The following is a 25012-nucleotide window of genomic DNA, read 5'->3' on the forward strand; positions in this document are numbered from 1 at the left end:
CCCCAGGGATCTGTACTTGGACCAGTGCTCTTTAATATCTTTGTTAGTGACATTGCAAATGGTATTGAAGGGAAAGTATGCCTTTTTGCAGATGATACAAAGATATGCAACAGAGTAGACACACCAGTGGGGTAAATCAAATGACTGATGATCTAAGTAAACTTGAGAATTGGTCAAGAGAATAGCAACTACAGTTTAATGCTAAAAAATGCAAAATTATGCACTTGGGACTCAAAAACCCAAAGGCTCAATATAGTATCAAGGGTACTATAATGGAAACTACTGAGGAGGAAAGAGATCTAGGAGTCACTATTTCAAGTGACTTAAAGGCAGGGAGGCAATGTAACAAAGCAATGAGGAAGGCTAGTCAGATGCTTGGTTGCATAGGGAGAGGAATCAGTAGCAGAAAAAAAGACGTAATAATGCCACTTTATAGGTCATTGGTACGACCTCATCTGGAATACTGTTTCCAGTTCTGGAGACCATATCTTCAGAAGGATATAAATACATTGGAGAGTGTACAAAGAAGGGCAACTAAAATGGTTCATGGCCTACATCACAAAACTTACCTGGATAGACTAAAAGATCTTAACATGTATAGTTTGGAGCAGAAAAGGGAAAGGGGGGACATGATAGAAATCTTCACATATATTAAGGGTTTTTAACATAGTACAGGTGGGAAATTTTCTTCAAAGGAAAACAAGTAATAAAACACGAGGACATGCACTGAAACTGGAGGGAGGTAGGTTCAGGGGAAATGTTAGAGAGAATTACTTCACAGAAAGGGTAGTGGATAAGTGGAATAGCCTCCCATCAGAGGTGGTAGAGGCTAAGACAGTAGAACAATTTAAACATGCTTGGGATAGGCATATGAATATCCTTACAAAGAAATAAGGATTAAAAAGGGTTGAGTTTACCTGAAGGGTAAAAAAGGGGCAGACTAGATGGGCCAAATGGTTCTTATCTGCCGTCAAATTCTATGTTTCTATGTTACTCCCCCCTGTACTCCCAATACTCAGGTGTGACTCCTACTCCCCCCTGTACTCCCAATACTCAGGTGTGACTCCTACTCCCCCCTGTACTCCCAATACTCAGGTGTGACTCCTACTCCCCCCTGTACTCCCAATACTCAGGTGTGACTCCTACTCCCCCCCTGTACTCCCAATACTCAGGTGTGAATCTCCTACTTCCCCCCTGTACTCCCAATACTCAGGTGTGACTCTCCTACTCCCCCCTGTACTCCCAATACTCAGGTGTGACTCTTCTACTCCCCCCTGTACTCCCAATACTCAGGTGTGACTCCTACTCCCCCCTGTACTCCCAATACTCAGGTGTGACTCCTACTCCCCCCTGTACTCCCAATACTCAGGTGTGACTCTCCTACTCCCCCCTGTACTCCCAATACTCAGGTGTGACTCTCCTACTCCCCCCTGTACTCCCAATACTCAGGTGTGACTCTCCTACTCCCCTGTACTCCCAATACTCAGGTGTGACTATCCTACTCCCCCCTGTACTCCCAATACTCAGGTGTGACTCTCCTACTCCCCCCTGTACTCCCAATACTCAGGTGTGACTCTCCTACTCCCCATACTCAGGTGTGACTCTCCTACTCCCCCCTGTACTCCCAATACTCAGGTGTGACTCTCCTACTCCCCCCTGTACTCCCAATACTCAGGTGTGACTCTCCTACTCCCCCCTGTACTCCCAATACTCAGGTGTGACTCTCCTACTCCCCCCTGTACTCCCAATACTCAGGTGTGACTCTCCTACTCCCCCCTGTACTCCCAATACTCAGGTGTGACTCCTACTCCCCCCTGTACTCCCAATACTCAGGTGTGACTCCTACTCCCAATACTCAGGTGTGACTCCTACTCCCCCCCTGTACTCCCAATACTCAGGTGTGACTCTCCTACTCCCCCCCCTGTACTCCCAATACTCAGGTGTGACTCTCCTACTCCCCCCTGTACTCCCAATACTCAGGTGTGACTCCTACACCCCCCTGTACTCCCAATACTCAGGTGTGACTCTCCTACTCCCCCCTGTACTTCCAATACTCAGGTGTGACTCTCCTACTCCCCCCTGTACTCCCAATACTCAGGTGTGACTCTCCTACTCCCCCCTGTACTCCCCAATACTCAGGTGTGACTCTCCTACTCCCCCCTGTACTCCCAATACTCAGGTGTGACTCTCCTACTCCCCCCTGTACTCCCAATACTCAGGTGTGACTCTCCTACTCCCCCCTGTACTCCCAATACTCAGGTGTGACTCCTACTCCCCCCTGTACTCCCAATACTCAGGTGTGACTCCTACTCCCCCTGTACTCCCAATACTCAGATTACAGCCACAACAGGATCAGAGACATCTGAGGGAGCATCAGTTTTTGTATATATTCCCTCCCCAGTGCCTGACCCCTGCTCCCCCCTCCCCCCGCAGACCAGCCTTAACCATTGACATTATGACTTGCGACACGGCAACTGTAGACAAACTGGATCCCCTAGAACGCAGCTCATTCCAGTGTGATCTCTAATGAGAACCACAACATCCATCCTAGATGCAGAAAGGGCTTCTATCCCTGGAGCGACCGCAGCCAAACGTCCTATTACTCCACATAGTGTTACCCTACCTGGCGATGTTACACGTCCGACACAAACCAAGACACCTACTAAAGGGTTTTTTTTTTAAATCGTTTTATTATTATTTAACAAAAACAGGAAAACTGCAGTCACACAAGACTAACATCAGAGGCGCAGTTCGGCCACGCGAGCACTAGATGGCGCCTCTGCCTAGGAAAGGGACGATTCAGATCAGCAGTCAGATAACTTTGCAATTAAAATAAAACTAAATAATCCCCCCTCCCCCACCCCCCAAAATATAGACTAAATTTTCCTGAAGTCGAAGGCAGGTTTAATTTCCATCCCAATGTACCAGAGCCTGGCTTCTGTCTTTGGGTATACTGACATACAAAAGTGGTGAACGGGTGTCACAGCTGCGGCCTCGTAGAAACCGATGCTTACAAAATTCACAGGGTAGAGAAAATAAACCTAAAAGGACCCCCCACCCCCCTCCATGGCCTACAAGAGCATAATTGTGGCTATTGGTCCGGGTTTCTTGCCCCTGCACCCTGGATTGGTCACTGCTGGGCGATACACCCGGAGGCACGGAGCAGACGGTAGGTGGCATGAACTTGCCAGTCTAAAAACCAAGCACTTGGTTCAGTCGTGGGCACTTCTGAACGCCGGTCTGGCCAATTGTTACGGAACGGCAAGGCTCTGCTCGGTACATAGATTGGTGAATATTACACAGCAGTATGAGAGTGGGGGGGGGGGGGGGGGGGGGGGGGCTACGTTATCGGAAACCCCACTGACGCGCCACCTACAACGCCACACAGAAGCCAGACACCTCTGCTGTCAAAATCTTCAATGCCACAAGGATGTCCGATAGAAAGTAAAAAAAATAAAAATAAATCCCCCACCCCCCAGCAATGAACATGTTAACAGCTTACAATGCGGCCCTCTCCCCCCCCCCCCCCCATACTCCGCCCCTCCGTTACACTCGTGATGGATGGAGATGGTTCCTCAGAATCGGCCGTGTCTGAGTCGGGGGGAGCGCGAACGCCGGCGTCTCTCTCTGTCGTTTGGTTGGTGTCTCTCATTGAAGCGCTTTGGCGCATGGTGGGGAGCTCCGCCCCTGGAAAGGAAGACGCCTGTTAGAGATCTGGAGATTTGCATTACGATATGATACATACAGAGGTGACCATATACACAGGCCGCAAGGTGCATCCGCGGCTGTAATTGGTCCTACATGCGGGCACTGCTGGGGATCAACCACTCGGCGCGACTGAAGCCAAAGTAAATAAAATCTGTTCCTGTAACCCAACAGGAAGCTGCAGTCATAACCGCTACATAACCGGATTGGTGGCCCCGCCCACAACATGGCGGCTTGCATTGTGGCTACAGTCACGCTTTCCCTCCAGACACTGTTTTTGAACTTACTTTCATATCTTCCAACTAGACGCCAACCCCTACAATCTATCACTGCTTAGAGGGTAAGGGCTTAGGGGACAGCAACTCAACCCTCCCCCAACAAACATGGCTGCCACAGTAGGTGGCCATTGTTACTGACAGAAGACATTGCATGCATGCTTACTGTCGGCTGCGCCCTCGTCCGTACAGCTGCTGGCGGAGAGCGCTGGAGATCGGCTTCAAGTGCATGAAATTGCAGAATCCCCCGCGGTTGCACTCCCTGTCGGAAAGATGAGACAAAACCATGTGAGATCAGGTGCAGTGCCAGGGTGACTGGCATCATCCATATAATAGAAATGGGTACCGGGCACAGAGCACGTACAAATATCAGCTCCTACTCGGAGCACCCCACAAACTATCAGACTTCTCACTAGGTTATATTACGCCAAAATACCCAGAACACAACAAGCACATGTGCCTTATCGAACGGGCAATACCCACTGGCATCCGGGTCACTAGAGAGGGCAATAAGGAACTTTGTGTGTGTGGTTGGTATCTGCATATACAAGGCCTCAATCTGCAGTTCACACCACCCAGCCTTATCTAGGCTGGCAGGAAGTGTGGTGTGCGCAGGCAAAGTTCTTTCCTCCTGCGGTGTGACGCGATTCAGTGTTCAGTGTAACAGTCAGGACGCGGCACCGGGAGCAGCTCAGTATATAGGCACCGCGGTACTCACCCCATCTCATACTGCCGGCAGCAGGACTCCCTGAAATCTGTGACCGGGGACAGCTCCGCGTGGATCGCCTGCCCGTTAAACCAGCGGTTGTTTAGTTCCACAAGCGCGCGTTCTGCATCCTCCTCTCGGCGAAACTGCCCAGTAGGGAGAGAGAGAAGAGACGTATAACAACTTACATAGAGCACCTGGGGAAGACGCTGGGAGAAAGTACAAGTCAGGAGGTGGACGGATCCTCGTGTCGTAGTACGCCTCACACACGCCCCGTCAGCGGCTTAATTTAGCTGCACCTAATCAGGCTTAAGATAATTAGGATTTGACACAGAGATCTGGAGCAAACAGACACAGGGACCCGTCGAGTGCATTACAGGTACGTGACATAGAAATGAACCTATAGGTGTATTCCCAATAATTAGCTCACATCCGGGCGTAGCATGTTCCCCGCAGTCCCCTCTCACAGGACAAATACGGTTACATTTACCAAGTAATCTGGTATATATAAAGAGACCATCACTAATTGCGCCCGATATACTTTTTTCTATAGAAGTATTTCTGTTCTATTTCCTGCATTACATTCCTATATAGGAACAGCCATCAGTGTCCTGCATTACATCCCTATATAGGAATAGCCATCAGTGTCCTGCATTACATCCCTATATAGGAAAAGCCATCAGTGTCCTGCATTACATCCCTACATAGTAAAAGCCATCAGTGTCCTGCATTACATCCCTATATAGGAACAGTCAGCCATCAGTGTCCTGCATTGCATTCCTATATAGGAACAGCAATCAGTGTCCTGCATTACATTCCTATATAGGAACAGCCATCAGTGTCCTGCATTACATTCCTATATAGGAACAGCCAGCAGTGTCCTGCATTACATTCCTATATAGGAACAGCCAGCAGTGTCCTGCATTACATCCCTATATCGGAGTAGCCAGCAGTGTCCTGCATTACATCCTTGTAACCCCCATATAGGAACAGCCATCAGTGTCCTGCATTATATACCAATATAGGAACAGCCAGCAGTGTCCTGCGCTACATCGCTATATAGGAGTAGCCAGCAGTGTCCTGCATTACATCCCTACATAGGAGTAGCCAGCAGTGTCCTGCATTACATCCCTATATAGGAACAGCCATCAGTGTCCTGCATTACATCCCTATATAGGAACAGCCATCAGTGTCCTGCATTACATTCCTATATAGGAACAGCCATCAGTGTCCTGCATTACATTCCTATATAGGAACAGCCATCAGTGTCCTGCATTACATCCCAATATAGGAATAGCCAGCAGTGTCCTGCATTACATCCTTGTAACCCCCATATAGGAACAGCAATCAGTGTCCTGCATTACATCCCTATATAGGAGTAGCCAGCAGTGTCCTGCATTACATCCCTACATAGGAGTAGCCAGCAGTGTCCTGCATTACATCCCTATATAGGAACAGCCATCAGTGTCCTGCATTACATCCCAATATAGGAATAGCCATCAGTGTCCTGCATTACATCCCTATATAGGAACAGCCATCAGTGTCCTGCATTACAGCCCTACATAGGAACAGCCAGCAGTGTCCTGCATTACATCCCTATATAGGAATAGCCATCAGTGTCTTGCATTACATCCCTATATAGGAGCAGCCATCAGTGTCCTGCATTACATCCCTACATAGGAGTAGCCAGCAGTGTCCTGCGCTACATCCCTATATCGGAAGAGCCAGCAGTGTCCTGCATTACATCCCAATATAGGAATAGCCAGCAGTGTCCTGCGTTACATCCCAATATAGGAATAGCCAGCAGTGTCCTGCATTACATCCCTATATCGGAGTAGCCAGCAGTGTCCTGCATTACATCCTTGTAACCCCCATATAGGAACAGCCATCAGTGTCCTGCATTACATCCCTACATAGGAGTAGCCAGCAGTTTCCTGCATTACATCCCTATATCGGAAGAGCCAGCAGTGTCCTGCATTACATCCCTACATAGGAGTAGCCAGCAGTGTCCTGCGCTACATCCCTATATCGGAAGAGCAAGCAGTGTCCTGCATTACATCCCAATATAGGAATAGCCATCAGTGTCCTGCATTACATCCCTATATCGGAGTAGCCAGCAGTGTCCTGCATTACATCCTTGTAACCCCCATATAGGAACAGCCATAAGTGTCCTGCATTACATCCCTATATAGGAGTAGCCTTCAGTGTCCTGCATTACATCCCTACATAGGAGTAGCCAGCAGTTTCCTGCATTACATCCCAATATAGGAATAGCCAGCAGTGTCCTGCATTACATCCCTATATCGGAAGAGCCAGCAGTGTCCTGCATTACATCCCTATATAGGAACAGCCAGCAGTGTCCTGCATTACATCCCAATATAGGAATAGCCAGCAGTGTCCTGCATTACATCCCTATATCGGAGTAGCCAGCAGTGTCCTGCATTACATCCCTACATAGGAGTAGCCAGCAGTTTCCTGCATTACATCCTTGTAACCCCCATATAGGAACAGCCATAAGTGTCCTGCATTACATCCCTATATAGGAGTAGCCATCAGTGTCCTGCATTACATCCCTACATAGGAGTAGCCAGCAGTGTCCTGCATTACATCCCTATATAGGAACAGCCATCAGTGTCCTGCATTACATCCCTACATAGGAGTAGCCAGCAGTGTCCTGCATTACATCCTTCTATCCCTCCTATATAGGAGTAGCCAGCAGTGTCCTGCATTACATTCCTATATAGGAGTAGCCAGCAGTGTCCTGCATTACATCCCTACATAGGAGTAGCCAGCAGTGTATCCCTATATCGGAAGAGCCAGCAGTGTCCTGCATTACATTGCTATAGAGGAGTAGCCAGCAGTGTCCTGCATTACATCGCTATAGAGGAGTAGCCAGCAGTGTCCTGCATTACATCGCTATAGAGGAGTAGCCAGCAGTGTCCTGCATTACATCCTTCTATCCCTCCTATACAGGAGTAGCCAGCAGTGTCCTGAATTGTATCCCTATATCGGAAGAGCCAGCAGTGTCCTGCATTACATCCCTACATAGGAGTAGCCAGCAGTGTCCTGCATTACATCCTTCTATCCCTCCTATATAAGAATAGCTAGCAGTGTCCTGCATTACATCCTTCTATCCCTCCTATATAAGAATAGCCAGCAGTGTCCTGCATTATAGGATTAGTCTGTGTATATTACAGTGCACACTGCCATCGTGTACTATGGAAGCACAAGGACGGCACAACTTGGACACTCTCCTTGTTTTGCACTATATTATTTTGAATATGGCAATATATTAGGTATTGGGCTGCCGGACCTACACAAGCAACAGTTGTACAATTGTAGGATGACGCCCCCTAGTGGTTATCTTGCAATTAGACCAACTAAGCCTTACACATTTTCTATTCTCAGAAGTATAAAATAGAAATCCATAGCCGTTTCAAAAATGTATTAAAAAGTCTCTTTAATTATTGACCGTGGTATTCCAGACAGTGTTATTCTGTCTGGTATTTATACACGTAGAATGAGCAAACTGAAGAAACCAACGCGTTTCGTCCTGGTATGGGACTTCATCAGGGGAATGCAGATAAAAAAAAATATTTTGGTGTAAGTACAATCAGAGAGCTTTGATTATAGGATCTTCTGACAAGGAAAGTACCTGGAATAAAGGATTTCTCGGGTCCTATTATTCAAAAAGGTTATGTCAATGGTGCTCAACCTCGGTCCTCAGGACCCCCCCAACAGGTCACATTTTCCAGGTCACCCTGCAGGTGCACAGGAGCACTCATTACTCAGGTGGGGCTATTTACTTCACTTGTGATTCTGTGCGGAGACCTGAAAACCGTGAACTGTTGGGGGGGTTCTGAGGACTGAGGTTAAGAACCACTAGGTAATGTATTTATATGTGTACCTCCATTTTGATAGAAAATCTTTACTAGTCCTATTACTGGGGGTTCACACATTTTCCCATTGAGGCTGGAGTATGGCCCTCTTAAATGCCTTATCTGGTGAAAATTAAATCTTTTACGTTGTGTGCGATAACCACTCAATTCCTCTACTGGACTGGACTATACTGTGCCATAGTGTATATGGATTTGTGACCTTCTCTTAAAAATGTTCAGGCCAAATGATCTTAGAGATACATTTTTTTTTTTAATAAAACATCTATTTTTAGAACTATTTTTTTCACCTCTCTCTGTAAGTGAATATTTAAGTGACAAACAAAAAACACTTTTCTTTTTTAGACCCAATGACACGGACAGAATACCAGCGTAGCGTCTACAGCCCGCCTCTGGTGAAATCCGCCATCAGCATCAGCATGCCTGTGGTGGCCCAACAAGCTGAGGGCCCGGATACAGACAAAGGTGGCGGACAATTACCCAACGGACGATCTACAGACACCACCCAATCCATCAAGCCCCGACAAGTCTTGGCTTATCTGCCTCGGCCCCCCACAGACACCAGCCGGGTACCGAAGTTTTCCTCAGAAGGTAAGGGACTTACAAAATGAGGGGGATGGTTTGTGACTTAATATCACAATCAACTCATCTTCCATTTCTCTTCCCACAGCCAGAATGCATGGTGGTCCCCACATTTGGTACAGAGCCAAAGCCGGTGCCACCGCCCACTCACCCGCTGCTTCCTCTTCCAGATATAATGCCCCGCAGTGTATACAAGCGGCACATGAGCACCACGGATATTGGTTACGCCTACCCTTCCCGTCCGCGTCAAAGTGTTTGCATCTCAGCTGACCTCCCAAAGTACCGCCACTCTTCTCTTAAAGATGGTGGCATTGGGAACCCCCGCTGGTACCCCCGGCATGCCATAAGCGTGCCAGATATTTCTCGCGGACCACGATACATGAATCTGCCGCCGCACGCATTCTTTTCTGCCCAGCCATCAGGACCCGAAAGGCTACCTAAGCAACGCTGCAAGTTTATGGAAGCAGAGCTCCACCAAGGCAAGGCATCCACCCAACGTGAGCGGCAGAGGTATGTCGCCAAGGACGGCAAGTGCCAGGTTAACTTGGGTCGCATCGAAGAAAAGGCACGATTCCTGTCAGATATTTTCACAACAATCGTCGATCTGAAGTACCGCTGGTTCCTGTTTGTGTTCATGATGTGCTACATTGTCACGTGGCTCATCTTCGCCACCTTCTACTACATGGATGCCTTCTGGCGGCATGACCTGCTACACCCCGATAACAGCGAGTGGCGACCCTGCTTTCAGAATGTCGACAGCTTTACATCGGCGCTCTTGTTCTCCGTGGAGACTCAGCGCACCATCGGCTATGGCTTCCGCATGGTGACTGCCAATTGCCAAGAAGGAGTCTACCTAATTATGGCCCAGTCCATTGTGGGTTCCATGATCGACGCCCTTATGGTGGGATGCATGTTTGTTAAGATTTCCCGCCCCAAGAAACGCGCCCAGACGTTGATCTTCAGCCAGAACTGCGTGGTGTGTCCGCGAGATGAGAGGCTCTGCCTGATGTTCCGGATCGGTGACCTCCGTGACAGCCATATGGTAGATGCCAAAATCAGGGCCAAGCTGATCAAGTCGCGACAGACCTACGAAGGCGAATTCCTTCCTCTCGAACAGACGGAGATCAACCTCGGTTATGAGACCGGGGAGGATCGATTGTTCCTGGTGGAGCCGCAAGTCATCTGTCACGTGATTGACGAGAACAGTCCCTTTTGGGAAATGGGTCCTCAGCAGCTCATGAGGGAGCAGTTTGAGATCATCGTCATACTGGAAGGAATCGTGGAGGCCACAGGCAAGTAGATGAGTAGACGACGTGTGGGGGTCGATGAGGGGGTGGATCGGGCAATCAAGCAAGAGGGTGGGAAAATCTTATCTGGCCGACGTTTATATTGTGCACCCAGCCATGACTACACCGTACCCAGAATAACTAGCGGCCATTACTCCGCCTACTTTCTTAACCATACGTAGAATACAAGAGTTTCCTTATCCTTAATTAGCTACCTTAAATCTTGTCGCGTGAACGATATTAAACATTCCCACTTAGCCGATATCACAAATGATTCTAGGACACAGTGAAATCCCCAAGTCTTATTTCTGATGATATTGTCTAGACCTGGGGTAGCCAACCCTAGTCCTCGAGAGCTACCAACAGTGCATGTTTTGCAGGTCTCCTCACAGAATCACAAGTGAGCTAATTAGCTCCATCTGTGGATCTTTTAAAATGTGTCAGTGATTAATGAGTGCAGCAGCTAGGTTGTCTGGAAAATGTGAACTGTTGGTAGCTCTCGAGGGCTAGGGTTGGCTACCACTGGTGTAGACTAACGTTTCAAAAATACGTCAATGTCCTTTATACCAGGCCTGGCCAACCTGTTACACTCCAGCTATTGTGCAACTACAAGTCCCAGCTGTCGCAGTTTTGCCCGTAGGGAATGCTGAAACGGTTTACAGGGCATACTGGGGTTCCACAGGTTGGAAAGGCTAGCTCTATCCGCACCTGACATCATAGGTATGGGTGTAACTTCTCCTTCCACCTCTATTGGTGATACCTGAACCTCCTACAGCAGAAATACCAATGACCGTCTCTCTCCCCACAGGGATGACCTGCCAAGCCAAAACCTCCTATTTAGAGAATGAGATAATCTGGGGCCATCGCTTCGAGCCCTGCATGACTCTGGAGAAAGGAGCCTTCCGCGTGGACTACAAGCGCTTCCACAAAACCTTTGAGGTGCAGCTGCCACGCTGCAGTGCGAAAGAGATGGAGGAGATGCGGGAGCTGGAGGGCTCAGAACTCAGCTTCTACTGGGAGAACGGCGACTTCTGCTCTATGCGCCGACACACGATGACCGACAAAGGAGAGGATGAAGAGGACGAGGTGGAGGAGACCCGAGAAGGACTTTCTGAACGCAGCAGGAGGTCGATTGGAAATATCGCTGAAGAGCGGAGTTCTGATTTCAATGGCAGCGACTATAACTTATAGATGCTGCTAGGAATCTACGTTGATTCCCAGTAAGGGAGCGACGAGGGCGTAATCATGACTGTGGTCTACAGAAGATGAGTGCAAAATTACAGCGCCCCCTTGTGGGGCTGGCCCAACACTGAGAATGCAGTCTGTACATTCACTGTTCCTATAGAAGTGACCCGGTCCTAGCACACAAACATTGGTTCTGTCCGCGGAACGGCTGCACCCGCCTGTTAGATTATGGGGTTACTATAGTGTTCCCAACAGACTCAAGGAAGCCTAAATTCTGGTATGGAACCGTTAATTCTAATGATGAGCTAAAGGATCTGCAAAATGGTCTACAAACCCCAACCATTCACCCCTTGCCGAATACTACACTCAGGGCCCGATTCAGACAAGTTCAGCCAGGTCTGAATTCAGCCGCTGGCCGATGGTTGCCACAATCTGCAATGGTCGGATGCGGGTTGATTCACAGAATGTTTCTACTTGCAAGCCGCTCGCAGCGTGATTGGCAGGGAGTGGGCGTTTAGGGGTGGATCCAGGAGGTTTCATGGGCTTGACCGCAAAAACCAGGCGGACCGCTGCGAGTGTCTGGGAAAAGGCAGGCGCGTTTATGCCTGCTAGGGTCAGCGCCTGTCCGGCTGTGTTACGCGCAGCCGCCGAGCCCTGGGCTACGCGGCAGCAGCGAGCACCAGGGACAAGAGGATAAATCGTTCAATGGTGAGCAAAAAAACCGAATTTTTCCTGTAGGTTCCCGCAGGAGAACGGATGTGTTCCAGTACACATCCAATCACAGCCCTGCAAACACCTTGGAAAGGCGGGACTTTGCAGGGCAGGGGATGGCGGTTACCTGCTCGCTGGGCCACGAACACATTCGAAACCCAACAAGCAGGTCTGAATCAGACCCTCGGTCTCTTTCCTGGATGCTGGGAGTTGTAGTTCTTTAGCAGCTTGCGGCAGGGAGAAAGTTACTGGTGGGGTTACAAATAGACTTCTTATATTTATATATTATCTTTATAGAACAGAATGCGGCGTTCTACAATATGATGACTATGCAGGAAACCTTATTCATAATAATTAACTGGAATAATTCACAAATGTCTCTGTTCCACAAAACAACCTTAATAAAAACATTAAACCCCCTGTGCGGAGTGAATGGTGATCGCATGCCATGTTGTCAGGATTCCCCTAAAAGGTGAGCATCGATGGCATTTCCATCTCAGCAAATAATTAGAGATTGTTTTTAGAATTAGACGTGTTTCAAAAAAAGGACGATTAAATCTGCATAGCTATAAGGCCCAATTGGAAGAAAGGGCGTGTCGGAACGGGCCGTACTTCGAACACTAGAAAGCTTTGTGGGCAGGGGAAGGTGGGGTGGTTAGGCGGGTTGGGAGCCCAATGTAGAAGGGGGGTGGGGGGCAGAGCCTCACATGGACAGAAGAAGAGGGGCCCGGAGCTGCAGGTGACATATTAAACGGGAACCGTACCTTGACATAAACGTTGCCCACAAGGTGATCTCCGAGGTTGTCACAGATGTTCATCTCCTCAATCTCCCCGTACTTCTGTTCCACTTCAGTGAACACCTCCTGGGGACATTTAAAGAGTGAAAAGTAAAAAACGGAAAAAATCATCCAGCTACATGTACCAGAGTTTGCCCTATGTTTTAAAGGGAAATCATTTAATGGGAAAACAAAAACATTTGGGTATTGTATTTTAAATTATTGCTCCTTTAAAAGAATTGGGTATAATTATGTGAACATGCCGATCCCAAGTCGCAGGGCATTACATTGCACCCCCCATATCAAGGAAACACAAAATAGTGAGTTCACCCACCCCCACCCCCCCTCCTTGCACCTACATGGATGAAGGTGGGATTTTACTTACCTCGAAAAAGTCATCGTAATGTTCCTGTACCTGAATATCACTCACACGGCCTGAAATAGGAGAAAGGGGGAGATGAGAGTTCCTGCCCATTCTGGGTGCCGGACCCCCTTACAGTTTACATACAGGACTAGAAGTTACGTTTTCTTCCGTTACTTAATAATTCACAACAGTCCTCACCCCAATGAAATTCACCGAAACCCCCTCGCACACAAACACACACACACACTAGGGTCAATTTGTGTCAGCAGCCAATGAACCTACCAGAAGTTTTTGGGACTGTGGATGGTGGGAGGACACCGGAGCACCCTGAGGAAACACATGCAAACACGGGAAGAACACAGAAATTCCACAGATAGGGGCCCTGATTGGAAAAGAACCCATGACCCCGGCACTGATGCCAACAAGTGGGACACCCTAATATGAACAACGCTGACCACTGTGCCACCCAAAGAGATTTAGTAACCTTGAAATCTTGCAAGTTGCACAATACAGAATAGGAAGTTTTCTGGGATTTAATATCACTTTGTGATAGTCTCTCATGAAACAATGAGCTGAACTGGTCTACTAGGGGTTAAACGATACCTATCACTTTCACTGAAAAAGCACCCTGCCCCCATTTCATAGAGAACACCCCCCCCCCCCCCACCCCATTGTCAGCAGCTCTGTCACTTTAAGAGCTGAATTAAAAGTACTTTTCCAGATATTTCCGAAACGTGGAATAGAAACTTACAATGGGAGCCGTCCGCACTCTGTGCTGTATTCTGAGGATTACGGTAAAGGTTCAGGAGCACTATTGTCTGAAACACAAAAGGAGAAACAAATTAACAGCAAATCACCATAAAAGATAGAGGTCTAAAGGTGGCCATACACACGAAGATTTATCTGCAGATCTGTCTGGTTGGAACAAACACATGGTTATGGATGAGAGCAAATGACAGTTGACCATTTGCTTGGAAATACTGGAAAACTGACAAACTGTCACTCATCCATAACCATGTTTTTGTTCCAACCAGCCAGATCTGAAGATAAATCTTACTAGTGTATGGGCACTTTAACTATATTTACTGTATCTACCGCAGGACAGGAGGACAGACGCTGTGTAAAGAGAGAGATGGCCACTTGGAGAATGTAGGCACGTTCCTGACATCCACGGTTACAAAATAACTACACTGCCAGTCAACGTTTAAGAACACCGCCCATTTTTCCAGTTGTGATTGAAATGGAAGCATTCTTTCTAGCACCCTACATCTTTCAAAACCCAGGCAGTTCCTCCTCTTCTCTGCCTGGGTTGTTGTGGTTTTTCTAGCACAGGTCTGGTCTGTATATCAGTGCTGAATATAGATGACACTGTGCTAGAAGCACCACAACAGAGTGTGACATCCCAGGCAGGAACTGCATGGTTTTTAAAAGATGCAAGGTGCTAGAAGGAACACAACATTTTAAGGCCACTAGAACCAGATATCAGAGGTGAATTGTTTAATGCTCAAAATAAAAATGTTGTTTCTCAGAAAAAAAATAATTAAATCTTTGGTTCATCACTTAGATGTAACACTGCTGAGAAGGGTTGGTTCCTCAGTGTATAAGGATAATTTACTAAACTTCTAAAATCTGCAGTCTTTGTGCCTAAATTGTAAATGGGCATACAGCTCTGGACTCTCCGGCTGGATCCTGAACTGGTGAACTGAAAGGGAAACCACCACATTTTTAGCACTATGTAATATGTCTTGTTTGTTGTGGGTTCACCCTACAGCAAGATAACAACCCAAAACATACCTCTGCGCTACATCAGGGCTACCTTACAGAAAGACGCTAAGCCTCCAGACTTACACGCTATCCAGCTGGTTTAGAACGAGCTGGACATAAGGATGAAAGCAAAGCAGCCTACAAGTGCAGCCCATGCTCCTAGGCTTTATGTTCAGAGCACAGACACATCACACGGTGTCAATTTCAAAACAAATTGGAAAACTGGGAGGTTCTCTCTCAATTGTAAATATTTATACAAATCTTTATGGGAAAGGGAATAGAGGTCTTGGAGTTGAGAAAAGGACATTAATAGACTGGTTGAGGTGATCTCTTCCAGAGAAACCACACCTCTATCAATCCATGTAGTAAGGTTTAAATTGGGGATAAGGTGGGATAGACCCTGCAAGGAAAGTCAACAGACGGGAAAGACATTTCCTGGGAGTCAGAAATAAAGGATAACCATGATTTGGAAGTGGCCAATACTGACTATAATTGTAACGTCAGAGATGGAGATATACTTGTCGGTAGCCACAAAGCGTCTGTTATGGGAAAAGGGAGCTACCAGCCCACCTTGCAAAAGGACCCACGGCTCGGCGTCATCCTTGGCGAACCAATCTCCTACCTGGACGAGCAAGGCAGTGAATTGATCGGAATTTACATAGGAGGGGACCAGTACTGGAATGGTCCTAAATAAATATAATATTTTAGGGAGTACCACCATTGTAAGAGCAGCAATGCGCCCCATCCAAGAGACAGACTGAAGCATCCAATCAGATGTTAGCATTGTAAGTTTCGCTAAGAGGGGGGGATAGTTACAAGGGATTAAATCCGATACTTGTGAGGGGATTTGGCTCCCCAGATATCTGAGGCTTCTATCCTGCCATAGATACAGTTATCACCATTATGTGATTGGGGAAGGTCTGGAGTGTAATTAATCGGTAGGGCTTCAGTTTTAGTGCTATTTAATAGCAAAGAGGATGGATAAGTGATCGTTAAAAGGACATCATCTGCGAAGCGGCAAATTTAACTGGGAGGTTCTCAATCATTTCTAGTAGAGTAGGGTGTGGTATGTTTCACCGACAGTCGGGATCCCGACAGTCATTATCCCGACTGGCCGGAAACAGACAGCATGGTCAGCGCAACAAAGCCCCTTGCGGGCTTGCTGCGCTCGCCACCTATTCTATTCTCCCTCTATGGGGGTGGTGGACCCCCACAAGGGAAAATAGCCGACGGCCGTTGGGAACCCGGCCATCGGTGTTTTAACAGTCGGGATCCCGACGTCGGGTTAATGACTGTCGGGATCCGGTCAGGCACTGTAGAGTAACGGTTATATAATATCGGGCAGGAGAGCATAGGCCGCTGTTTCAGTAATCATTAGCCAGAATTACCCCCACTCAGGCCTTTCTGTAAATAGGTCTCCATTTTGGTGGCATTACCTGGCTGAATGTCGGCTTATTGTGGAGTCGGGAGCAGCGATCGCCATGCCGACAGGCTCCAATCTTGAAATAAAAGGAACAGTTCACCCTGGGAAACAGAGATAGAATTTTTTCATGTTACTTTATTTGGAAGACAAATGGCACACGCCGCATTATGGTTACATCAATAATAATTTATAATGTGTCCCTATAACCTAGATAGGAAGCATTGACCTGAACAACAGCAGCAACCTCAGGTGATAAAATCTACTCAGTGATATACAGCAGCATAGGGAGATCCCACAAGCCTGGGGTACATAGCAGGGGAGGGGGCTCCCACCAGCCAGGGGTAGGGGTACATAGCAGAGAAAAAGGGATCACCATGTGTGGGTACATAGCATGGGGGAGGAGATCCTCAGGTAGGGGTACATAGCAGGGGGATCCCACCAGGTAGGGGTACATAGCAGGGGGATCCCACCAGGTAGGGGTACATAGCAGGGAGATTGGCATCTCACCAGGTAGAGTACATAGCAGGGGAAGGGGGATCCCCGGGTAGGGGTACATAGCAGGGGAAGGGGGATCCCCGGGTAGGGGTACATAGCAGGGGAAGGGGGATCCCCGGGTAGGGGAACACAGCAGGAAGAGGGGATCCCCAGTCAGGGGTACCCCGCAGAAGAGGGGGATCCCGCCAGGCTGGGGTTGTACCTGGTTTACAGACCCCACCATTTATCCCTCGCCATGCTGGCGATCCCGGGTGTACAGACAGGGGGAAGTGTGTAATATGTGGGGCGCACATGCTGAACCCCAAAAACTATCATTACCCCCATAAAGATCCCCCGATACAACCCCACAGAGCTCCCCGTCCACCTCCCCTAATCCCCCGGCTCCGCGAACCCTCCCATACTTGTCTTTCTCTGTGCCGAAGATCGAGGCCAAGTATTCCGCCATCTTCCCCGGGCTGGCCTGCGTTCCTGCTAGCCGTGACGCAACTTCCGGTGCCGCTATCACATCATATCCGCTTCCTGTCCCGCCTCTTCCGCCTCCCCATGTCAGTAGTTCCTGATCCTGCCGCTGACAGGGTACAGAACCAGCGGCTCTGGCCGGTCTGTTCTCTTCTCAGCACGTAGCTCTCGGGTTCCGCAGATGGATGGGGCTGCACCGGTTCCGGGCGTGGAGGCGTCAGATGGAGCCAGAGCCGGCAACAGCTCACTGTAACAAGGACTACAATTCCCGGCAGGCCATAGGCCCAGCGCATGCGCAGACCGTACCGCCGCCTCGCACTACATTTCCCGGCACACCCCGCGGCGTGTGTGTTTTGCAGAACATCCCGGGGAGGAGGCAGAGGAGCAGCAGATTGGGGTGAGTGGAGCTACTGGGGTCACTATTGCCGGTAATACTGTCACTGTGCCGCCCGTCAGGGGGAGGGGCTAGGCCTGGTGCTATGTATACACTCAGGGGGCAGCAGCTGGGGCACTACAAGTCCCAGCTGCCTCCCAATGTCTCAGTCCTGTTACCAGCAGCCAGATATTTCCATGTTGTGTGTAAGTAGGAGGCATACTGTATGTAGTGACCCCAGGGCAGGTGTGAGGGTGACCACTCCGTGAGCTATACAATGACAAGAGCGTCACGCTATAGATGATATACAATGTCTAGGTTGACCACTAGTGACTAGGTTGACACGAATAATGGTCAACACGAATAAGGTCGACATGAGTTTGACATTTGTTTGGGGTGTCTGTTGACTTGTGTCGACTTGGACATGTACCGCGTCCCCTCGCACTATTATATTCTCACTCTGTGCCCACTTTATTAGTAAAGTATGAAAAACCACAACTTTTTGTAAAGAAAACAAATGCAAAAATCTCATGTCGCCCTTCAGCTAGTCACTGTCAGTGTCAACCATTAGAATTCGACCTAGTGACTGTCGACCCAGAATTCGGCTACTGGCGGGAGGACCGGATATGTAGGACTGCAGGGTGGTGTTAGGGAGACCTTGTGAGATATACTGTGAGGGGATGGATGGGGGGGGGGGGTGCTGCAGGACTGCGGGGTGGTGTTAGGGAGACCTCGGTGAGATATACTGTGAGGGGATGGATGGGTGTGGGGGGGGGGGGGTGCTGGACTGCGGGGTGGTGTTAGGGAGACCTTGTGAGATATACTGTGAGGGGATGGATGGGGGGGGGGGTGCTGCAGGACTGCGGGGTGGTGTTAGGGAGACCTCGGTGAGATATACTGTGAGGGGATGGATGGGTGTGGGGGGGGGGGGGGGTGCTGGACTGCGGGGTGGTGTTAGGGAGACCTCGTGAGATATACTGTGAGGGGATGGATGGGGGGGGTGGTGCAGGACTGCGGGGTGGTGTTAGGGAGACCTCGTGAGATATACTGTGAGGGGATGGATGGGGGGGGGGTGGTGCAGGACTGCGGGGTGGTGTTAGGGAGACCTCTCGGTGAGATATTCTGTGACAGGATGGATGGGGGGGGGGGTGCTGGACTGCGGGGTGGTGTTAGGGAGACCTCTCAGTGAGATATTCTGTGACTGGATGGGGGGGTGCTGGACTGCAGGGTGGTGTTAGGGAGACCTCTCAGTGAGATATACTGTGGGGGATGGATGGATGGGGGGGGGGTGCAGGACTGCGGGGTGGTGTTAGGGAGACCTCTCGGTGAGATATTCTGTGACAGGATGGATTGGGGGGGGGGGTGCAGGACTGCGGGGTGGTGTTAGGGAGACCTCTCGGTGAGATATTCTGTGACAGGATGGATTGGGGGGGGGGGGGGTGCTGGACTGCGGGGTGGTGTTAGGGAGACCTCTCGGTGAGATATACTGTGAGGGGATGGATGGGGGGGGTGCTGCAGGACTGCGGGGTGGTGTTAGGGAGACCTCTCGGTGAGATATACTGTAAGGGTTCGGTGGTGGGGGGGGGGACTGCGGGGTGGTGTTAGGGAGACCTCGGTGAGATATATACTGTGAGGGGATGGATAGCAGCGGGGGGGGGGGGGGGTGCTGGACTGCGGGGTGGTGTTACGGAGACCTCTCGGTGAGATATTCTGTGACAGGATGGATTGGGGGGGGGGGGGTGCTGGACTGCGGGGTGGTGTTAGGGAGACCTCTCGGTGAGATATACTGTGACCGTATGGATTGTGGGGGGGGGAGGTGCTGGACTGCGGGGTGGTGTTAGGGAGACCTCTCGTGAGATATACTGTGCCAGTATGGATTGGGGGGGGGGGGTGCAGGACTGCGGGGTGGTGTTTCGAAGACCTCCGTGAGCTCTACTGTGACAGGATGGGGGGGTGTTAGGGAGACCTCTCAGTGAGATATACTGTGACAGGATGGATTGGGGGGGGGGGTGCTGGACTGCGGGGTGGTGTTAGGGAGACCTCTCGTTGAGATATACTGTGACAGGATGGGGGGGGGGGGTGCAGGACTGGGGGGTTTTGTTAGGGAGACCTCCCAGTGAGCTCTACTGTGGCAGGATGGATTGGGGGGGGGGGGGTGTGCTGGACTGTGGGGTGGCATTAGGGAGACCTCTCAATGAGCTATACTGTGACAGGATGGATGTGGGGGGAGGGTGCAGGACTGCGGGGTGGGGTTAGGGAGACCTCCCAGTGAGCTATACTATGACAGGATGGATGGGGGGTATGCAGGACTGTTGGGGGTGTTAGGGGACCTCTAAGCGAGCTACACTGTTATAGGGGGTATGCAGGACTGCGGGGGGTGATGGTAATGATCTCTCTCTGGCACAATTGGAATCTGCTTGTATTCCGTCCCCTCACCGCGGTGTGGTCTGTGTTAGTCCACATTGACAGCCCTGTGCTATAGTTTGGCATGGACCAAGAGTAATTAGGGGAAATACCCACAAATATGAAATGATAAATGGTCCCCTAATGCTCTAACATCTAACACAGAATGTGGGGCTATCACAGCTGTACAGTATCCAGCGCTCGTTCCCTGCTGCTACATAGGGGTGCGCTGTGTCTGCACCTGTTTTGATGTCGCCTTTAATGCTTAGGCGGTGATTCAGTTCAGTTTTCACCCATCTGGGCGATTCTGATTTATTTGTGCCGGTTGCTGTGTCCCCACTAGTTGATGAGCATTTCACATCCAAATGGTCCAAATTTCTGTTTGCCATCTCAGGAGGGTGCGAGCCGCAATAATGGTCATCCGCACCAATTGTGATATCAATAGAAACTGCACCCCTTCTCCATGAGACAGAAATAGGTGATAACAGTGAATAATAGCTTACAAATATAATCACAATGTCCGGCATTCTACCAATGCATGAAAACCTTTCTATAAATATTTGTAAGCGCTATTCGTTCCCTTGATGATCGCTCAGCATTGGCTCCTGTCTGTATCTCAGCTGCCTGTGATGTAACCCTTTAGTGGAACAGGGACTGTGACGCTGCAGACACTCTAGGGTTAATTTTATAGCCCCCTCTTCCTGTAATTACAGTATGCGTCTTCCTTCAGTGCTTGTTTGACTGCCGGTTATAAACGACGGCGAGAGATACAGACTGATCTCAAACATGACCAAATACGGCCCTCTTGGGCCATCACCCCGGGGAAGAATGGCAGAGGCAGAGCGAGCTGGCGGGCAGGACGCCAACATTTCTCAATGAGCATTTAAATCTTTATCCACTTTAAGCGTTGGGGAGGCAGGTCCTGTGCTGGGCCGGGAGGGCTCTTCACACTTGGCAGGTCCTAGGGCTGTTTAACCCTACCCCTCCTGAGGGTTATAGGGCACATGTTCTGTAGATGCTCTGCTATAATCTACCAGGTCAGGGTTTGGCTGTCTCCGCAGTCACTGTGTGTAGGATCCCCTGGGTCTCCATACTGTACAGTGGTCCGATCACTACCTATCAGACTGATTATTACAGAGCACAGGGTATTCAACAATCGGCCCTCCAACTGCTGGAGAACTACGAATCCCAACATCGAGAATCCCAACAAGTGCTCCATACCTGCCTTGACACCCCCCCCCACACACACACACACAGCCTGACCCTAACCCTAACCTTCCCTTTTAGTGTCTGACCCCCGTACACTGCCGCCAAATCCTAACCCCCTGCCCGACATCCTAAACCCCCCCCCCTTCTAAGTGCCTGAACCTAATAACCCCCATCCTGCAGCTTAACCCTAGTTCCCCCACTAGTGCCTACACATAGCCTCCCCAGCCTGAACCCATCCCACCTCGGCATACTTACGCTCGGGGTGTCAGCTGTCTGTATTTCGCACCCTGAACGTTCTGATGGCAGTCGGGATACCGGCATAGGTATACTAACATGCCCTAATAGCAAAACTGTGGCAAGGCATGCTGGGATGTGTAGTGCCACAGCGGATGTGGGGCCGCACTTGCCTTCTAAATCCCATACACACACAATCGGTCATTTCCCCCATTCTGAGCGATCTTATTCAAAACATAGTGTGTATGCTAAATACTGTTATGCATGCGCGCTCCCGCGGGTCGTTAATGGTGCCCTCCGTCCTGCACATCTTTAATAACCAGGCTTAAGCTGTGTAGACTTTGTGCGGCTCTCCTAGTGGAACTACAAGTCCCATCCTGTGTCTTGCAGAGGATAATTGAACTTGTAGTCCAGAAATAATAGGGAGTCTTACTTTGTGTAACGATTACTTGTACATTTGCTCTGAATTCGCAGACATCTGTGACCCGGAGACAAGTGACTGTGCAGCATCAGGACGGATCTTCCCACCCTGGAGTGTGCGCTGTACCCTCGCTGCCATGAATCTGGAACGTGTTCCCAATGAGGAGAAGCTGCAGCTGTGTAGGAAGTATTACCTGGGTGAGTGGGGCACGAGGCACAGCTGTCATAGGGCCAATGTGGGGCAGGAGGCATAGCTCTCGTTAAAGGGGCAGCGTGGGGCAGGAGTGATTTGCTGTAGGATGTGGGGTACTCGGTCTTGCTGTATATTTATGTGCATGTTCCCTTTGTGCCTCTGCAGGGGGCATGGCCAGCGTGGGGCAGCAGTGATTTGCTGTAGGATGTGGGGTACTCGGTCTTGCTGTATAATTATGTGCATGTTCCCTTTGTGCCTCTGCAGGGGGCATGGCCAGCGTGGGGCAGGAGTGATTTGCTGTAGGATGTGGGGTACTCGGTCTTGCTGTATAATTATGTGCATGTTCCCTTTGTGCCTCTGCAGGGGGCATGGCCAGCGTGGGGCAGGAGTGATTTGCTGTAGGATGTGGGGTACTCGGTCTTGCTGTATAATTATGTGCATGTTCCCTTTGTGCCTCTGCAGGGGGCATGGCCAGCGTGGGGCAGGAGTGATTTGCTGTAGGATGTGGGGTACTCGGTCTTGCTGTATAATTATGTGCGTGTTCCCTTTGTGGCTCTGCAGGGGGCATGGCCAGCGTGAGGCAGGAGTGATTTGCTGTAGGATGTGGGGTACTCGGTCTTGCTGTATAATTATGTGCGTGTTCCCTTTGTGCCTCTGCAGGGGGCATGGCCAGCGTGGGGCAGGAGTGATTTGCTGTAGGATATGGGGTACTCGGTCTTGCTGTATAATTATGTGCCTGTTCCCTTTGTGCCTCTGCAGGGGGCATGGCCAGCGTGGGGCAGGAGTGATTTGCTGTAGGATATGGGGTACTCGGTCTTGCTGTATAATTATGTGCCTGTTCCCTTTGTTTCTCTGCAGGGGGCATGGCCAGCGTGGGGCAGGAGTGATTTGCTGTAGGATGTGGGGTACTCGGTCTTGCTGTATAGTTATGTGCGTGTTCCCTTTGTGCCTCTGCAGGGGGCATGGCCAGCGTGGGGCAGGAGTGATTTGCTGTAGGATGTGGGGTACTCGGTCTTGCTGTATAGTTATGTGCGTGTTCCCTTTGTGCCTCTGCAGGGGGCATGGTCAGCGTGGGGCAGGAGTGATTTGCTGTAGGATGTGGGGTACTCGGTCTTGCTGTATAATTATGTGCATGTTCCCTTTGTGCCTCTGCAGGGGGCATGGCCAGCGTGGGGCAGGAGTGATTTGCTGTAGGATATGGGGTACTCGGTCTTGCTGTATAATTATGTGCCTGTTCCCTTTGTTTCTCTGCAGGGGGCATGGCCAGCGTGGGGCAGGAGTGATTTGCTGTAGGATATGGGGTACTCAGTCTTGCTGTATAATTATGTGCCTGTTCCCTTTGTGGCTCTGCAGGGGGCATGGCCAGCGTGGGGCAGCAGTGATTTGCTGTAGGATGTGGGGTACTCGGTCTTGCTGTATAATTATGTGCATGTTCCCTTTGTGCCTCTACAGGGGGCAGGGCCAGCGTGGGGCAGGAGTGATTTGCTGTAGGATGTGGGGTACTCGGTCTTGCTGTATAATTATGTGCATGTTCCCTTTGTGGCTCTGCAGGGGGCATGGCCAGCGTGGGGCAGGAGTGATTTGCTGTAGGATGTGGGGTACTCGGTCTTGCTGTATAGTTATGTGCGTGTTCCCTTTGTGGCTCTGCAGGGGGCATGGCCAGCGTGGGGCAGGAGTGATTTGCTGTAGGATGTGGGGTACTCGCTCTTGCTGTATAGTTATGTGCGTGTTCCCTTTGTGCCTCTGCAGGGGGCAGGGCCAGCGTGGGGCAGGAGTGATTTGCTGTAGGATGTGGGGTACTCGGTCTTGCTGTATAATTATGTGCGTGTTTCCTTTGTTTCTCTGCAGGGGGCATGGCCAGCGTGGGGCAGGAGTGATTTGCTGTAGGATGTGGGGTACTCGGTCTTGCTGTATAATTATGTGCGTGTTTCCTTTGTTTCTCTGCAGGGGGATTTGCTCTGCTGCCCTTCCTGTGGCTGGTAAATGTTCTGTGGTTCTTTAAGGAGGCGTTCCTGAAACCAGTGTACACGGAGCAGCCCCTCCTACAGAGCTGTAAGTATCACCTGGCCCTGGGGTGCATGTCATAGTTTACGGTGGGGGCCCGCGGACATTCTGTCACCAGTAACTGTGACCTTCCTCCTGCAGACGTGAAGCGCTCTGCCTTCGGCCTCTTTGTCTGGGTGGCCATCCTGACAACGTGGATCAGCATCTATCAGACACATCGGGCCAGCTGGGGGGCGACTGGTGACTACCTGTCGTTTACTATACCGCTAGGCATCCCCTGACCCTGGGGGGCCGCACTATGGTTGTACACCTGGGACCACCTATTCTCGACCAGCAGTCCACGACCTCTTTGCACTTCTCCTTGTCCTGCTGCAGACTCCGCGTCAAAATGCATCAACTACAACAAAGGCAGTTTGGAGCCAGGACCGGGGGTACGGGGGTATCACACCTTTCTCTGACTCGTTATATACTCTGAAATAAAATGCCAAAATATTACATTCCTATTGGTCGCATTCTCTCCCATTCCCAACACAGGAGACGTCAGGGATA

General features: G+C 50.0%; 3 protein-coding genes and 1 pseudogene across 4 annotated transcripts; 3 read left to right on the plus strand and 1 right to left on the minus strand.

Moving 5' to 3' along the window:
- Nucleotides 1-3340: 3340 nt before the first annotated feature.
- Nucleotides 3341-17723, minus strand: U2AF1L4 (U2 small nuclear RNA auxiliary factor 1 like 4). 2 transcript variants are annotated; one of them, XM_083161983.1, is made up of 9 exons: nt 17570-17723; nt 16687-16774; nt 14238-14304; nt 13769-13813; nt 13508-13557; nt 13111-13209; nt 4699-4832; nt 4147-4242; nt 3341-3687 (listed from the first exon to the last, which is right to left on the minus strand). In XM_083161983.1, the coding sequence occupies exons 1-9, from the start codon at nt 17611-17613 to the stop codon at nt 3576-3578; spliced, it is 735 nt and encodes a 244-aa protein (XP_083018109.1). In that variant the 5' UTR covers nt 17614-17723; the 3' UTR covers nt 3341-3575. The 2 variants fall into 2 exon arrangements, with proteins under 2 accessions (XP_083018109.1, XP_083018110.1); XM_083161984.1 differs by lacking the exon at nt 13769-13813.
- LOC146042073 (G protein-activated inward rectifier potassium channel 4 pseudogene) lies at nt 9262-10464 on the plus strand (annotated as a pseudogene).
- LOC146042079 (ATP-sensitive inward rectifier potassium channel 12-like) lies at nt 11261-11717 on the plus strand. The gene has a single exon (XM_083161990.1). The coding sequence runs from the start codon at nt 11261-11263 to the stop codon at nt 11639-11641; it is 381 nt and encodes a 126-aa protein (XP_083018116.1). The 3' UTR covers nt 11642-11717.
- PSENEN (presenilin enhancer, gamma-secretase subunit) lies at nt 17719-24958 on the plus strand. The gene is made up of 4 exons (XM_083161987.1): nt 17719-18024; nt 22321-22464; nt 24407-24511; nt 24605-24958. The coding sequence occupies exons 1-4, from the start codon at nt 17919-17921 to the stop codon at nt 24742-24744; spliced, it is 495 nt and encodes a 164-aa protein (XP_083018113.1). The 5' UTR covers nt 17719-17918; the 3' UTR covers nt 24745-24958.
- The last annotated feature ends 54 nt before the right edge of the window (nt 24959-25012 follow it).

Source organism: Crinia signifera, chromosome 19 (assembly GCF_055691185.1).
Source record: "Crinia signifera chromosome 19, ASM5569118v1, whole genome shotgun sequence".
Classification (NCBI taxonomy): Eukaryota; Metazoa; Chordata; class Amphibia; order Anura; family Myobatrachidae; genus Crinia; species Crinia signifera.